The sequence below is a fragment of the Aedes aegypti genome, chromosome 2, assembly GCF_002204515.2.
Source record: "Aedes aegypti strain LVP_AGWG chromosome 2, AaegL5.0 Primary Assembly, whole genome shotgun sequence".
NCBI lineage: Eukaryota > Metazoa > Arthropoda > Insecta > Diptera > Culicidae > Aedes > Aedes aegypti.
The window spans coordinates 90,973,246-90,990,798 of NC_035108.1; the positions used below are offsets into that span (position 1 = coordinate 90,973,246).

Here is a 17,553-nt window from a genome sequence, read left to right on the forward strand (position 1 = left end):
ATTTTTAGTTGAAACCGCATTTTGCTTGTTTAGGGGGAGATCCCCCAGTACCGGACACTTAGGCCACTAAATTCAAAAAAAAATTTGGTTCTATATGATTCTGATACTAATTTTTGATGAATATTATCATTTTTGTACCATCCAAAATTTAATTTGAAAATATAAATATGAATTTCGACATTACGTTTTGGTGATGTATTATAGTACCAAATTTGCCAATCATAAAAGGTGGCTCCTAATACCGGACACTAACTGAAAATGGCTCCATTTCTGTAAATGTGTACAACATCGAATATTTCTACTCCATGGATAGTATTTCATAACCAAGTCAATGCATTTGCAACATTTACAAGAACAATTTAAGTTTTACTTAGTTTGCAAGATGTCCATCAAAAACCTCTTTCATATATGAGAAAAATATCACATTTTACGATATTATCATATAACAAATCGAATAGTCCGAAACTGGGGGTGGGAGGTGCTTGACCAAAATTATAGTTTATCCACATTTAATTTAAATATGGTACAAAATACATTCATACTTTCAAATTATGCTAATATTCGATCATGCTTGCGTGATCCAAACTGTTTTTCCATATTCGAAATAATTACTTATTAGGCTCAAATTTAAGGCGATACGTCAACTTCTCAACTACTTTCAAACATATCTACTTTTTCACAAAAGCATGCATATTTCAAGGATGTGTTATTCTACGCAAACATTACTCTTCATAATAGCTTTCTTTTCTTCTAATACACAATATTGATTGGACCATGATTTCTCAATTTTTCGAAATTTTCCGGTATTGGGTGCTGTCCGATACTGGGGGGTCTCCCTCTATATTATTTGCTGAGTTCACGTGAGACTTGAATATTTGGTCGTATCATTATTGATCATTAAAATTATTGTTTCGAACAATAACATAAGCGTAACAAAATTCAATTATCCCAAAAACCTCAATGTTTATTAGCTCAAAAATATAAGAAAGATAAGCATCATACTTGCATTGAGAAAATTCCATCGATAAATCTTAATTCGAACTTTTTACTAGAAGGGATATTTCGATCAATGTTACCTCAATGTTTTCTTGAATTTCTCCAATGATTCCTAAAAAAATCTTGATATTTTCCTGAACAGAAAAATGTTCGAAACAAAAATCATCCTCCGGAAATTTGTCAAATAATTTCTGGATGAATATTTGAAGAAATCTGAAGATGATTTGCTGTAGTGTCTTAAGCAGAAATTCTGCTTGAAATATTGATCTTCAGCTTGGAGACGAACCAGCCTCCGGCTGAAAGTCTCGATAATAAAGATAATAATAATAATTGATCTTCAGTGGCAATTTTGTGGGAAATCTTCAGAAATCCCTGAAGGCATCTCTGGAGAACTTTACGGTTTTAACCGTAAATCTTGGAGGAAGTTCTAGGACAATCAACCGAAAAATCAAAATGAATTGAAGATTAATTCCTGAGGAACTTAGGAAGAACTTGGAGGAATTCCTGAAAGGTAATTTTTGTAGTCGTTCTATGAAAAATTCTAGGTTGTATTCTTAAAGGTTAGGACTGTTTATTTTCTAAAGTGGACACCTTGTGTATGCTGTATCTTTTTTATTTTTTGATAAAATCGTCGTTGGTTTTCTGTGCATCATTCAACTGTTATTCTATAATGCTATTGAAATATAAAATCTCACAAGATTAAATTAAATAGTTTTTCCAAAAACTCCTAAGTAAAAATGTTCATCAAAGTTAAGCATTATTTTACGCATAACAAAAATCCTAATTTTTATGAACAAATTGTGTGTTGGTATCCTTCACTTCTCTAATATAGGTAGAGCTTAAAAAAACATTAATATTCCACCATTCTCTGACACTAGAACACTTTAAGGATTTACCCTTTATGATTAAATTTGCTGATACACCATCTTTTTACTCCAGAAAAAAAATAATGAAGAAAGCGTGTTAAAATTTGTTTGGATTACTAAAGAATCTATATTTGCATAAATAAGAGCTAAATCGTGAGTTTTGACCGTATTCTTAAGTATTAATTTTACTCTTCATGGTCGTTTAATTGAAAAATCGTATACTTTTAAAATCATTTGCGCATATTTATCGGTCTACAGCAAATTTTAGGCGTTTTTCTCCGAATATTTTAATCGGAAATCTCAGAATAACATATTTTTAAAATAATGCGTGGAAAATAAATTCGATTTCGTTACAGAAGTGTTGCCAATTTTAATGATTGGCACATAGTCTTCTAAAAATAAAATATTTGTCCTTCTATTATTATATCCACATTTAAAGTGTGACCTGGGGACTAAATAAGCAACTCTACGATGGCATAGGTTATTTTTCATATTAATACTACATTTCTCGCGTAATCTGGGATAACGCCCTAAAAGCCATTGGTAACCACGTATGTAGCTTGTTGTTTCTGAGCAAATGAACAAATAGGCAATCAAACCAACACCACCGACAGGTGGATAATGATCCTTTCTTCATCATAACGTTGTTAAATAACGTGTAAATCCATCCAAATACTCAGAAACACCGAGCTACACACATGGTTACCAATGGCTTTTAGGGCGAGATCATAAGTTATGCGAGATTTATACTTCCGTCACGACGTACTTTGAACCTAAAAATTATACTCATATCAAATACTTTTCAATTTAAAATATTTTTCTTTAAAAAAAACAGTAACAAAATGGTTTTATGATATCTGGTAAATTGTTGCTCCTAAAGTAACTTGATATTTTGTAACAGGCTTTCGATTGATGATGCTTTGGAAGAACAAGCCTTTTTTTGTAAATAAAATATATAGATTGTCTAATTTTCTAGAAAATTTCTAATATCGTTGATTTTGATGACCTCCAAAAATTGACCGTTCTAAACGTCGTGCCTTATTTGAGTGAAATTTAATTATATTGGTGGTTTTTTATTATAACAATATTGTACAACATTAGTCGAACGATGTACAGAAAATCGATTGCGATTTCATTAATAAATTAAAAAGATATTGCATGTACAAGGTGTCCACTTTATAAAATGAACAGTCCTTATCTATGACTAAATTCTTCGAAGCTGAAAAAAATGAACTCCTGAAGTACCGTTTTGATTCATATTACGGACAGCTTCAAATTCCGGACACTCTACTTTGTATGGGAAACATTTCACGCGAAATGTTTCAATTTTTGCTGTTCAAAAGTTCTTAATTTCAAGGCTCGTTTTAGTATACTTTTTCCATAAATATCATTGAAAATTTATAATGCCCAACTACCTTAGATGTCTCTTTGGTGGTTTAACGATTTCGATTGATGATTTGACTGTTCCATTAATGATTATCATGAGCTGTCCGGAATTCGAATCAAAGTGTCCGGAATATGAGGCAAAAGTGAGGAAGCGTCCGGAATAAGAATCATGAAAAGGCCACACATTTTCATTTATTTAAAATTTTTGACGTTGCGAAAGCGTATTCTTCACCCACCGTTCGAAAGTAAAGGGCTTCCGACGCTCGATAGCGCTAAGGAATCATACAGAATGATTTATTTTGTATGCTCTATGCTGGGTTATATTTCCCTGAGTCCTTAAGTGTCCGTAATATGAATCAAAACGGTAGTCTTTGTAAGCTAGAAAGTTTGTTTAGTAATCAGCATTCAGTCCTTGTTGAGTTAATGCTCATGATCAGTGCTGGGAATGGTAATAGTAGTAGGCTTGAATTTCGCGAAAATCACGTGGCTCTCTCACTACAGTAGTTTAAAATCGTGAATCTCATCAAGTAGCCTATATTGGGTACATGAATTTCTCTAAATCAGTAGTGTCATTGAAGGCTCTAAATGCAGGAAATGCAGCGGGAAATAGAACATTTTTCTACAGTAATTTTTGGTTGCCCTTAGCAACGGGTGTTTTGAAATTTTCAAGGCATTTTGCCTACAGCAGCGATGGGCGTGAGTTTCACTGGCTTCGCTGACTGTGATTGGCTTTGTTTGACTACTGTAGAGTGAATTTCAGATTTTTTCCCAACCCTGTTTGTAACGATGTATGATTGGGTGTAAATTGCACGACTAAATTTAGATTACATCGACTTTTTCAAGATGCTTGCAGTCTCCATATAAAGTACTTCGTTTCTCATAGGTATATGGCAAAATACAATGCTTTCCGGAAAAGCTACTTTTATATTCAAATCAATTAGTCATCATTGATGAGTGCTATTGGAAATTATTACTATCCATTCAAAAAGTGTTCCCTGACCCTTCCCTAATGTACGCCAATGGTAATGGGACCACACATCTCAGTGAGAGCGAACGTCTGGAGAAAATCTAGTCGGTGCTAAAAGAATTACTACATCATACTATCGTACACATCTACAAGCAAATGAAACTACACATAACTTGAGTCATCTGAATCAGACAGTGAAACTTTGATGACCGAACAGGTTGACTTGCAATGGATGTTTGGCCTTTTGGTAGAATTTGCACCTTGCTTTAGATTCTATTGAAGGCTTTCACTAAACTTCAACATCCCACATTAGCGAACCAACGCATTGGGAAACGAATTTCCACAAACCGCTCTGTAGTGTGCGGGCGACTGATGAATGCGAGAACCTCGTACCGAGAGCAAAAAATCGATAATCTGTCATCGTTTGTATAATCACACACACCCCCCTTTGGTGTGCGGTTGGGGTGCTGTTTTCTCGTTTTCTGATGCTGCTCAATTTTGTTGTTGTCATCCGGCAGTCGTCGCCACCGAATGGAAGCACCTTGGAAACTGCGGCATCGGAGGCTTTGGCTGATTTTTTTAACTGATTGAAGTTTGTTCGTGAATGATTTTAATATATTATCCAATAAAACCCGATAGGGGCCTGTGTTTTACAGACAATTAAGGTGAAGATGCATCGAAGCCAAAGCTTACATTTTCAAGAGCACAAATCTAGACACCCGAACAATCGTTTGCACTGAAAATTTAATCTGATCGAATGGTCACCACCAGCGAGTGACCAGTGAGATAAATGTTCAACACAAGCGGTGTCTGGTTTTCTAGATGTTTGTGCTGAAAATTCTAGGTTTTGCTTCGTTGCATATTCGGCAGTGGTGGAAGGTGGCGAACAAGTCTTCTGAACCGGAACAACAACAGAACAAAATGCTCGCGAGCATCAGAGTGCTGATTCACTCGCATCTGTCATGCTCGCGAGTAAAGGAAGCTAAAATGATTCGTGAACGTGCTATTTTTCCTCGAAGGTTTTCAACTGCAAACTGGTAGTTTACTGTCGATTTGATGGATATAGATTTGATTTTTCTGTCAAAACCGTAATAAAACAAACCTCGCGAGTAACTGTTTGGGAACTTTTTGATATTTCTTTTGGTATGTTCTCCCGAGCAGGTGGGTGCGATTTTACTCACACCAAGCCTTTTTACGAAATGTCATGGTTGTTTTGCGTTGGTTTACATTCGTGAGGTGCTTCGTGATGCGACCATTTCCACCACCAATATTCATTAATTAATCATTCGAATTAATTTTCCAAACATTCTTCAAAAAACTACACTAAGGGATTTCACCATAAAATGCTACAGTAATTATTTCAGCAATGTCTGCAATTATTCCTATATTCTTCAGGGATTCAAAGGTTTTTCAGTGATTTCAAAGGGCCCAGAAATTCCTTCAGAGATCCTTGCAAGAGTTCTATTCTGCAGAATTTCATTTGTCTTTGTCAAAAATTATCATCGGAGATGATTTTAGGATTATTACTTTTGAAGTATTTTTTAATTTCCTTTCCAATGTCCTAAATTGATCCATTGAGAAATTTGTGAAAGAGCTGCGAAGAAATTTATGAAGAAAGTTTAGGAGGTATCAACGAGTTTCCCGATAAAGATCTTGAATAAATACTGAACGTACATTTTTGGAGTACCGTAATCCGGGTTAACATTGATCAGCGGGGCAACATTGATCGGTATGATCCTTCTCGTAAAAAGATCAAATAATCATTTATTGATGAAATATTTTAAAATTATGAATGGTGCCTCTCTTTCTTACATTCAAAAGCTAATGAAAATTGAGATTTTTGCGAAAATTTCGTTTTGTTCATGCGTAAATTTGGCAACTTTTTGAATCAATGATTTTTATCGTTATGGATGGCACTACCGAAGATTCAAGTCTCACACGAGTACTGCAAATGGTATGAGCAAGGAAATTGCGATTGTTACTTAAAATGGCATCGCTGAAAACGATTCCGTTGTCAAATCTTCCATAAGTTTATTCAATTAAGCAATATTAATGGACTACTTTTAAAAATGCAGAATATCCTTAGGAAATTGCCTACCTTTAGGCGTATAGCGCGGTCCTAGGTGATTTTATTTTTAAAATAACTCAAAAAGTAAATGACTTGTAAGAGTTTGGTCTTCATATTCGGCTTCAGGAGCCATGATTTAAGTAAGCAACGGCATTTTCAATATTACCGAACGTTTTTTACATGGGTGATCAATGTTACCCCATATCAGCTAAATAAAAAAATCACTTTAAACATTTATTTAAACATATTTAAATCTTTAAAAAACCAAAATATAGTATATAGTCACGAGCGGTGGGTGCCAGTACTTGTTTTAAATATATAAAACTTGCGACATTTGCATTTTCAAATGAAAAATTTAAGAAATATCCCAAAAAACTGATCAATGTTACCCCAGATTACGGTATCTCAAGAAACTATTTGAAAAATTACTAAGGGAATTCCTGGAGTAATTCTATGAAAGAATTCTTATTTATGTTCCTACATTTAGGTTTTATTCAATGATGAAGATATTCTAAATAATAATTCCTAAAGAATTCCAAGGAAAACCAATGAAAGAATCGCTGTAACTATTCTTTGTGAATTATATCTGACAGATATGTTGGGCAAATGCCTAAACATTTTTCCGATGATATTCCTGCAAATATCCTAGAGTAATAGCTGGCAACAATAGAGAGCATATATGTCAGGCCTGCCCAACCTTTTTGGCTCTTTTTCGACATAAACGGTCGGTACGTTCACAAGAACAAACTAATATGAATAAAATTAGTCTCAAATGAAAGCTTTGTAGTATATCTGTCTTATCCATGCTGAAAATTTTAAATTTATCAAACTCTTTGCTGTGTACTAGCAAAGCGCCACGAACACCAACGCACGCTAAATCTTACACAGATCGATTTCCTTAGAATGAAAACGTATCGATGTTTAATTGTTGTCATTTGAGCTTTCGATCAACGTCAGTCCAACAAGGAATGCTCGGCAACAATTCTGCTTATGTTTACTTTCTCACAGCCAAACAAAAGCAATGTTGTGACAGTTCTTACAGCAAACAAAGAAAATTTTGTCAACATTGCACTACTACATAGGTAATTCGATTGGTCCATAAGCTTTTACTATATACGTGTAGCAGTGAGCTGTCAGACAATGCTCCACATAAAAAAAATCCATGTAAAATGCAGCGTGAAGTCATGCACATAAAGGAAATGCCAAATTTGTCGCATATTCACATTACAAATCATGTCAAATTATATTACAATCATGTACATTTCCGCTATTAATCGCGTAATCGAGCATGGAATCCAAACGGAAGGTGTTGTAATTTGACAAGATTTGTAGTGTAATTTTGCGATAAATCTTGAATTCTATTTATATGTAGGATTTTAGAATGATTTTTCACCTGAGATTATTCTGTGTGGTTTTTGGTTTCGCCAACGTCAGTGTTTGGAATTTTAGTTAGAAATATGTGTCCTATGGAGAGATCTTGTGATTACAGCATCCAAACTACTAAATTTGCGAGAAATCTGGCATTCCCTTCTTGTGCATGATTTAATGCTGACATTTTCATGGATTTTTCTTTCTGTGTAGGAACCACATATCTCTTAGCGCTTTTGAGGTAAGGGCTGAGCTTCTGTTGCGTTTCCTCAACAGCATGTTGAATTCCGGAAATTTTAAGTATTTCTGGGATACTATCGTACTGCGGTAGAGTCTTAGGTAGAATCCTTGGAATAGTGGTTGAATTCAGGAATGATTTTTTGAATCCCTGATAGGAATCTTCGTTGCAAAAATCCTTGTAAGTCCAGTAAAAATGCTGAGTTTTTTTTAATCTTGTCGATTTGTTGAAATTTTATAATCAATTCGATCTGGTGGGTGTTCCGAAATCCAGGTTGGAATGTAGAGATTTTTATGGAAATTGTACTGCCCATAAAAGCATAACTGTCCCATATTGATTTTCGAGCCAACACCATTTTTCACTGAAGCATTCATGTTTCAATATATAATTTACTATGTCTATAAAAATTATCACATTTTGTTTGAAAATGTTGTGGAAAAATATGAAGTTAGTGTAGTCCCATATTGAAAAATAAAGGCATAACAGTCTCTATATGAACTTTGAACCCTAATTGCTTCAAATTTATAACTTAATTTATGTTCAAGCTTATATTTTTTACTGATCAATAGTAGCAACATGAGTAATCTGTGCGGTGATGCCAAATAAATATTGCATGTGGAAATGTACTAGAAAATCATTAACATTTGTATGGAGAGGCAAACTACAAACTTTGAACGTTGTTTTCTCAATGCCTACTTTTTCCATATGGGACAGTTATGTCTTTATGGGCAGTGTAATGATTCGTAAGAATTCAATTAGGATCCCCCTGAAACACCAGGGTTCCCATTGAAATTTCTAACATTTTTATCAATATCACATAAATCATCGGAGTCCAGAAAATCCAATATTCAATAAGTTTATATTAAAGTTTTCCTCTGAAATCCCAACGAAACTGGAAATCAACTGAATCTCAGGGGTTTTTAGAAGAATCCACAGATTTATTTTCATAATTCAACAAATTCACACCAAAATTCTCAGGATTCCCACCAATATCTCCTAGATTCTCACAGAAATACTGTCGCAAAGATACCCACTGAATTCCAATTCCCACCCGAATTCCAGATTTACCAGATTTCTGATACAGTGAGAGGCAAAATAAAGTGCCCACCTTACCAGTTTTCGAATTTCTCTCATTGATTTGGTTCAAATTAAAGTTAACACACCTAAATCTTTTGTGATATTTTATTTTTGATGTTCTTTTAAAGTTGCACTTACGAAATTTTGATAAAAAAAAGAATTTTACTTAAAGAAAAAGAAAATCACACACTGCATCACACACGAGCCCGCCGCTCTCGGTTAGACAGCTCGAGCTTCAGGAGCGCCACATCCAAGGAACGGTGACGCATGGAAGTGTGATGTGATGAAATGTGATGGTCTGGGGGTGTTTTTCATGGAGTGGAGTAGGAAGCGTCGTGAAAATCGACGGAATAATGACGGCAGATTCCTACATTAACATCTTGCTGGAAAATCTGGAGGTTTCGCTGATCCAGACGGGCCTTGAAGAGAAATTCATATTTCTCTAGAACAACGACCCGAAGCATACTGGAAAGAAGACCAAGTCTTTCTTCCGGTCTTGTCGGATTAAACCGCTGGAATGGCCTCCACAAAGCCCAGACCTCAACCCCATCGAGAATTTGTGGGCGATTCTCGATGCCAGGGTTGAAAAAACTGGTGTTACCAACAAAAATAATTATTTTGAAGCCTTGGAGCGCGCCTGGGAAGAACTAGATCCACAACACCTACAAAACCTGGTGAAAAGCATGCCGAAGAGCCTCCAGCAAGTCCTTAAGGCCAAAGGAGGACACATTAACTATTAAATTGCTTTTTATTTTTCTTAAATCATCTTTTCTGGGGCCAAGAAGGAAGTGGGCACTTATTTTTGTCACTACTTTTTTTTCAATACAAATTGATTTTCTTTTTCTTTAAGTAAAATTCTTTTTTTTATCAAAATTTCGTAAGTGCAACTTTAAAAGAACATCAAAAATAAAATATCACAAAAGATTTAGGTGTGTTAACTTTAATTTGAACCAAATCAATGAGAGAAATTCGAAAACTGGTAAGGTGGGCACTTTATTTTGCCTCTCACTGTATATCCCTATTATTCCTAGAGTAGGTTCCAAAATTCTAGAACAACTACAAATCCATAATGCCTAACCCTATAGTCCTATAGGGATTCCGGAAGTCCAAAGGAAATCTTAGAATCCGGGATGTCAGAATTCACTCGTAAATTTCAGAATTACTTCATAAATACCTGAATCGCCAGCGACATTCCAGACAACACCTAGGAAACAACATAATGGTCGTAATGCCAGAATTCACAAGGAAACTACAAATTCCTACGGTTGGTAGTCGTACCGCAATCTAAGATTGTTTTTTAGAATTCCTTTGGACATCTCAAAATAGCTTTCTACGGTGCCTCATTTACCGTTATTATCAAATAAAAATAGCCATCAAAACATGAAACGCCAGTTAGTTCATATACCATGCCCACACAGTTACGGATCACCCACAGTGACGGATCACTTTGGCGTTGAACATCGGATAACTCGCTCAAAACATAAACGTTGACGTAAAACATATTTTTCCAATGTTATACTATTTGTCTTCTTCCATTTGTAATGTTAAGCATAAAATTCAACCGCTGAATAACGGTGTATTTGACAAATGTTCAGTTGGTACCACACAGCTATCATTATATGGTCGTTTTCTGTAAGAATTGCCGTCAGCATTCATAAGCTCCCACAGGTGGTAACATTCAAATTTTATAGCATGTTTTATGCTCGTTTGCTTCGATTTAGTATGAATTCATCTTTGGAAAACATTTTTCTTGATTGTTGATTCTAAGTATCGAATATAAGCACTTCTAACTGGTGATCCATAATATGGACCAGGTAATGATTGTTTACCACGGTTATGGATCACTTCCAAAGAATGTAGATTTCTGGTATTTTATGCATTGGATTCAACATTTTCAGACAATAGCACTAAGGATAAAACTAATAAAACATCAAGGTTTGTAACTTTCATTTTTTTTTTCAGCAGACGAAAATGGGTGGAAAACTTGGTGTGGAGCGAAAACACTTCATGTCTCAGTTACTACAATGCAGTATCACAAAAAAGGGCATTTCACCCTTGTTTCCAGCTCCAACACTGCTATTTTTTGCAGTAATATATTACTCATTGTTAACTTTCGCCATACCATGCAATACAGATGCATTGAGTTGAAAATCTCTTGATTTTGCGCACTGATCCGTAATATGTCACAATTTGATCCATAATATAAAAATTGATCCATAATATGGTTTTCAGGAACCGATACAATTTTTATTTGTTATGCAATCCTATGTAAATATTACACTCATAACAGTTTACTAACCGAAGTTCCAATTTGAAAGGATTCAATTCGTGCTTTTAAATTACAATTTTACGTTTTCCATGTCGTTTTATTGAATTTTATAGGATGGACTCCACACTATTTGATCCGTAACTGTGGGGTCATGGTACTTATGCTACACCTCAGGGCAAAAAAATCCCGTCACGTGTGTTTAAAAACGTAACTGTCAAAAATGTGGATTTTCAATTCATTAACAATGTATTTTAATACCGGAAGTCGATTTGAAATGTTTTCAATTATATAAAATAATTCAATTTCATAAAAACTTATCATAATTAAATACTTGTGTGCAGGCTCAAGTGTAATAAAGCATTACAGAGCCGGTTTAATTACGTAATTATTTTCAAACTTCATTACTGAACATAACATTCTCAATAGTTTGAAGATCAAATATTCTGGGGCCCAAAACATCGCAGTGCTAAGCCTGCAGTTAATCAGCAAGGCTATGCTGAGGACCGTGGGTTCGAATATCGCCGGTTAAGAATCTTTTAGTAATGAACGTTTTCTCAACTTCCCAACAACTTTGGAAGTGCTTATAAAAAAACGCTAAACTGAGAAGAATACTCTGCCTTAGTACATATTGTATAATAAAAGCATTTTGCACAACAATGTTTCAACTAGAATTCATAAAACTCTAAAAACTGTGTACATGGGTCCATAATTTTTCATGAATCCATCAAATATAAAAAACAGGGAAATGATAAAACCTGGAATTATCAGGTATTTTATTCAACCTGAAAAAAAAACCGGTAAATCTCAGGGAATTTCGACCATAATCACGGAAATTCTTTTGAATCAGTTAGAAAAGGTAGAATATGTCCTTTTTGTGACATACAATCTTTCCAATCGAAAAAAAAATCGGCTACACTGTTACTTGAGATGTTAATGCTTTACATTTTTAAAGCGATTTTTATTTATTCGGCAAGCCTCGTAGGATAAATTTACGACTCGTGCTGTAAAAATCATCATTCTGCAACTTGTTCCGTAAACTACTATTGCAGCATTGCATCATAATCAGAGTTGGTAAGAGTTCTGAGATTCAAACTACAGTAGGCAAGCGTAGCAATTCACAGTCAGCGGAGCCAGTGAAACTCACGCCTCTCGCAGCTGTAGGCAAAATGCCTTGGAAATAGCAAAACACCCGTTGCTAAGGGCAACCTAAAACTACTGTATAAAAATGCTCTATTTCCCACTGCATTTCCCCCATTTGCAGCCTTCAATGACACTACTGATTTAGAAAATTCATGTACCCAACATAGGCTACTTGATGAGATTCACAATTTTGAACTACCGTTGTGGGAAGAGCCACATGATTTTCGCGAAAGTCAAGCCTACTACTATTACCATTCCCAGGCCTGATCACAATATTATTGCTATAATTCAAACATTTTTATAATAATTTTCAAATAAATTTCCATGGATTCTTGAAAGCCTAATTCAAGGTTCCACACTAGTTATTACTACAAATTTCTTCTAATAACTTGAAAGAATGTCTTCTAAAAGTCAGTTATTCAAAAATTCCATGTTTTTTCAGTTATTTTAGCATTTGTCAAAAAAAAAACTAGGAAAAATTTTATCAATAATCCAGGAGTTCTTTCAAAGATCCTCGTAGGAATTTATCAACGTATACTTAGAACTTTCAATTTTCTTTAGAAATTCCTCGCGGATTTTTTTTTTATTTTCTCCAAAAAATCTGAAAAAAAACCTTGACATTTCCCTAGAGACTCCTCTGGATGAATGACTAGATTTTTTTGAAGATTTCTTTGGGAAGTTTTCAAAAAAAAAAAAATATACTGGGATTCCTGAATAAGCTTTGGATTCTTGAAGATATTCTAAATAGGAATTTTGGGGAAAATCATAGGAAAATTAATGGATACAATTCTTGAGAACATGGGACTTTCTTTGAAAATGTCTCCAACGGTCTTTGGAAGCATTCCTGATAGAATCTCCGAAGTAGTTACTATGGTTATTCTCAGAAAAACTCAAGATTGAAGTTATCTAAAACTAAATTCTTGAAAAAAATAGAAGGATAATAGAAAGTTCTTGAAAAATCACAAAACATACTCCTGATCGTTTGAGTAATATGTGAAAGACATGCAAAGTTAAACAAGCTGTAATACTTGTCATAATGTCATAAGAGATCAAACGCTACCAAACCTGATTTATCCAAGATATCGTCTAGGAAAAAAATACACAACGTCCTCTTGAGAAATTGTGTAGATGTATCGCTGATGTATATAATTCTGAATCCCATTTTAAGGCAGAGAATTTTCTTCCTTAAGTTCGAATAGACCTTTTTTCATATCTGATTTTGATGATTAAAGGCACTTTCAGATTATTTGATAAGAATCATTGTTTTCTTTGTGGAAATCAAATTAAAATCACTAAATTTGTTTTCTAATGTTTACACGTTTTTAACAAACAGATATAGAATATAGATAGCTTAGAAGCCTTTCTACCTATCTTTGAAAATAAATTTTACTGGTAAATTAATTCTCGGTGGTATATAAAGCGAAGCAAAAAAATACGCAGTCAAGTTGGAAGTACTCTTTAAACCTCATCTATCGAATATAACCGTGAAAAATCCGCATTTGTAATAGATAGGTATTTCCCTTAGGATATTCTTATGATCAATCAAATTTTCAATCATATAAACATTTTCAACTAGACCTCCCTTCGTCTTGGTAGAATTGAACTCCAAATGTGCATGTTATTACCCTGCTGATCGATGCACCTTACAATCGACATTTTTATGTTCACTTTTCAAAATTAAGCGCCATCTATAATAAGGTCCAATGTCTAATGTTGGCGTTCAGGGACCGTCTTCCACCGTGGCCCACGGCTGCCGTGTGGCGACAACGATTGTAGCTGACGGTAATAGGTTTATCATAGTTTGACGGATTTCGCCCAGAAGCACATACAGTCATATGGGGATTCTCCCCCACGGGCGCGTGTGCTTGCCGATGGCATAATTTAATTAAACTGAAAGGAAAATGCTCCAAGCTCCAATCGAGGTAACCTGTTCACGTTTTCCGAGTCTTTTCCCCGCGCGTACACGTGGCCAAACTGGAAGAAACCTCACGAAAGTCAGGTGACTTGCTAGCCACGGCCTTCGTCGTCGTCGTCATTGAAAATCTGTTGTAAGGATGTCACTTCGGTATTACGTGAACTTGTGTGTCCAGAACCAGGGTCGAAATGCGGAGGACGGTTTTGAGGTGGATTGGCTTCGGGAACGTTTGTGGTCTGAATGTGACCGTGCGGGGAACCGAATCGATCCATTGATTAGGATGGCAAAAGCCTATAAAAGACTGTAACAACTTGGGACAACTTTTAGTCTGGTAACTGTGGTTTACAACTTCTGACAATTGCTGCAGCTGGCCTGTCCCTCTGGTGTTTGGTTTGGTTGGTATCGTCGTTGATCCTTGAAGTGATTTTACAGCGATCCATGAAGTCAATTCGAGGATCAATTGATGGAAGGTGTGTGTGACTGTGCGATTGGCTGAGATTTTGAAGGAAGGGAGGTGGCAAAGGGAAGATCATCATCGCATCTAGACTGCATTCGTGCAGAGCAAGCAAAACTGGTTGGGATTTAGTGTTCGCGTGACCGGCACTGAGCGTGATCGTAGTGCGGATTGTATTTGTGGGGGAGGAGTGATCTCACTACGGCGATCGTACGACTTCTGCGGCGACGGAGATCGATGATAATGGAATTTTAAAAGCGACAATCATCCCGTTGATAACGTTTAAGTGATCCCTTACTCAAGAAGATTATATTTCTAACTTTTCTTTTTCAAACAGTGAAGTGCATGGATGAGAAGATTTGTTGTCGAAATTAGCGTTCATAAGAGAAAAAAAATACAGAAAACAGTGATATATGATCAGCGGAACAGGCCGTTGCGGCAAAGTTCAGTGGAATAAAAGCAGCAGCCATCGCCACCAGCAGCACCGCCGCCATCGTTGCCGTCGCCTGGAGCAGGAACAGCAGCAGGAACTTCGGATATCCTTCGGATCCAGGGCCTTTGTTAGCTGGTCCATTTCTGCTTTCGCCAGTTGCCATCATCGTAGCCGTTGCGGTCGAAGTCCTTGCAGCTTATAACGACCGCACCAGCTAGACGAGCGACGACAACGACTTAGTGCGATCATCGTTCGTTTTCTTCGTCCTTTGTCACCTCTCACATCTCTGATACCGTTTGTGTCCTTTATTTTCCATCGTTTACTGTTTTGTGTGGTGAACGTGGCCAATTTCAACCAACCAGCAGCTTTTCCAGTATTTCCGTCTTAGTTTTGCTGCCTAATTTGATTTGAGTCCGTGGAAGAAACGACTCACCTATCCATCGACCACCACCTCCACCCACGAAAAGCTGCAAAAGTGCAAGAATCCAAGGGCGCGCGAGGTGTCATTGCGCGGTGTGCTGCCCTAAGAATATATTGTGAGAAGCAAACCGGAGGATAAGCGAGGAAGAAAAGTTGTAGTAATCAAATTATTCAGTGTTCACGGTGGTGCTGCTGCTGCAGGGGTGTGTAGTGTAATAGTAAATTGTGATAATACAAAAGCACGGGACAATCGGGCACCGAACGTGAGTCCGGTGTTGGAGCCCATCCCCGTTTAGTCGACCAACGGAGCCGCCAGGAGCAGCAAAGATCCCGCGGCAACGCGATCGTCAAAGTGTGACCACCCTCACACTCAACTCAACACACGACACCACACCACAACCATGGAGTGCTGTCTGTCCGAGGAGGCCAAAGAGCAGAAGCGTATCAATCAGGAGATTGAGCGACAGCTGCGACGAGACAAGCGAGATGCCAGACGAGAGCTGAAGCTATTACTATTAGGTAAGTGGCTTGTTTTTTCCTTATATTTTTTCTTTATTGCCCTCAGCACATGGTAATTTACTGAAGCGCAATCCGCGTGAGACCCCGACAAATGAACACTTTTCAATTAGAGTTGAGATAATTGCGTTCCAGCGAATGGGACCTAATTTGATTAGCATTGATACGGTGGGACTAGCGAGGGCCGAGATAGTTCGAACTTCTTAATGGTTTTCGAGCCTAGTACAGCACTAATCTTCCACCTTCAACGTTACGTTGAAAACAAGAAACGAAATTTAGAGAAACTTATAGATTTCGAGTGCGATTAGACCAGTTTGGTACCGTAAAACGGGGTGAATAGAAAAAGTGGGGCGAATACAAACAAAGTGACCTACAGGTAGAAATGCGTCTATTATGTAAAGATAAACTTCAAAACCCTACTGAAATATATTTTTTTCATTAGTGCAATAGTAACAGTGTATCGACAGACTATTTTCAAATCATAAATTTTGCTACATTTTGCTTAAACAAAATAAGAAGAAAATATTGAAATCTCAACCATTTTTGATAGCTTGAAACATCCGCCATTTTTGACAATTTGCAACATGATCAAACATTGAAATTGTTTTTAATAATTTCATTTTTTTTTCTTCACTAGGTAATTTCGTTATGATATTTCTTTAAGATGCACTCGAACAAATGTTTATTTTCCCATTTAAATGAAAAAAGTATTGATATTTACTGAACAGTGTTTCTATTCGCCCCATTGCGAGGTGAATAGAAACATACCACATTTTCACAAATATTTGTACGAAATAATTTTTGTTTTTTAACGGCAATTGGGGTCTCAGCTAAGGAAAACGGGACCCATATTTGAGAGTAATAAAAATGGTTTTATTTACACGATTTAAGTTGTACACATTCAAACAGTGTTTCTATTCGCCCCATTTAACGGTACTCAATAATGTACGTTTCAAGCCATTCCTTTCAACATTCGTACTAAGTGGTTGCAGATTAAAAAAAAACTGATTCCAGGCCAGAGCGGATAAAAATAAAAAAGGATATGTGTATGGGAAGAGAAGAGGACATTTGGAAGATGCTTTGACCACTGTGACTTCTTGTCTTAGACAAGTTTGCTGAATATTTTGCCACCCCTGAAAACGTTAAACAATACACAATTGAGGGGCCCAAACGCAACCTCCTCAATTATATTTAACTATATGACCCAAACTTTCAAAATTGGTTGTGTTGAGTTGTTGCTTTAGAATTGAATGTCTAGCACTTTGATATGTATATGTATATACCTGATTAAGAGTCAATTAAGTTATGCAATGCTCTTGCGCAAGCTAACATAGAAGTAAATTAATTTCAAGCAATAAAATAATTTCCAGCTGTACAAAGTTCAGGTAATGCATGTAATATGCTTTTTTTTTGGCTATAGAAGATTGTAGGATTTTTTAT

The 17,553-nt window shown here is 36.1% G+C and overlaps 1 protein-coding gene across 14 annotated transcripts in view; it reads left to right on the plus strand.

Moving 5' to 3' along the window:
* Positions 1–17,553, plus strand: part of LOC5573467 (guanine nucleotide-binding protein G(q) subunit alpha) — a 99,808-nt gene that overhangs the window by 29,438 nt on the left and 52,817 nt on the right. For 10 of the 14 annotated variants that reach the window (XM_021841499.1, XM_021841496.1, XM_021841501.1 and 7 more), the window contains exon 2: positions 15,082–16,116. In XM_021841499.1, the coding sequence (XP_021697191.1) occupies positions 15,999–16,116 (118 nt within the window). In that variant the 5' untranslated portion in view covers positions 15,082–15,998. Of the gene's footprint in view, positions 1–14,605; positions 14,686–15,081; positions 16,117–17,553 lie in introns of those variants that run through there. The other 4 variants (XM_021841497.1, XM_001660835.2, XM_021841498.1 and 1 more) reach the window with 4 other exon arrangements.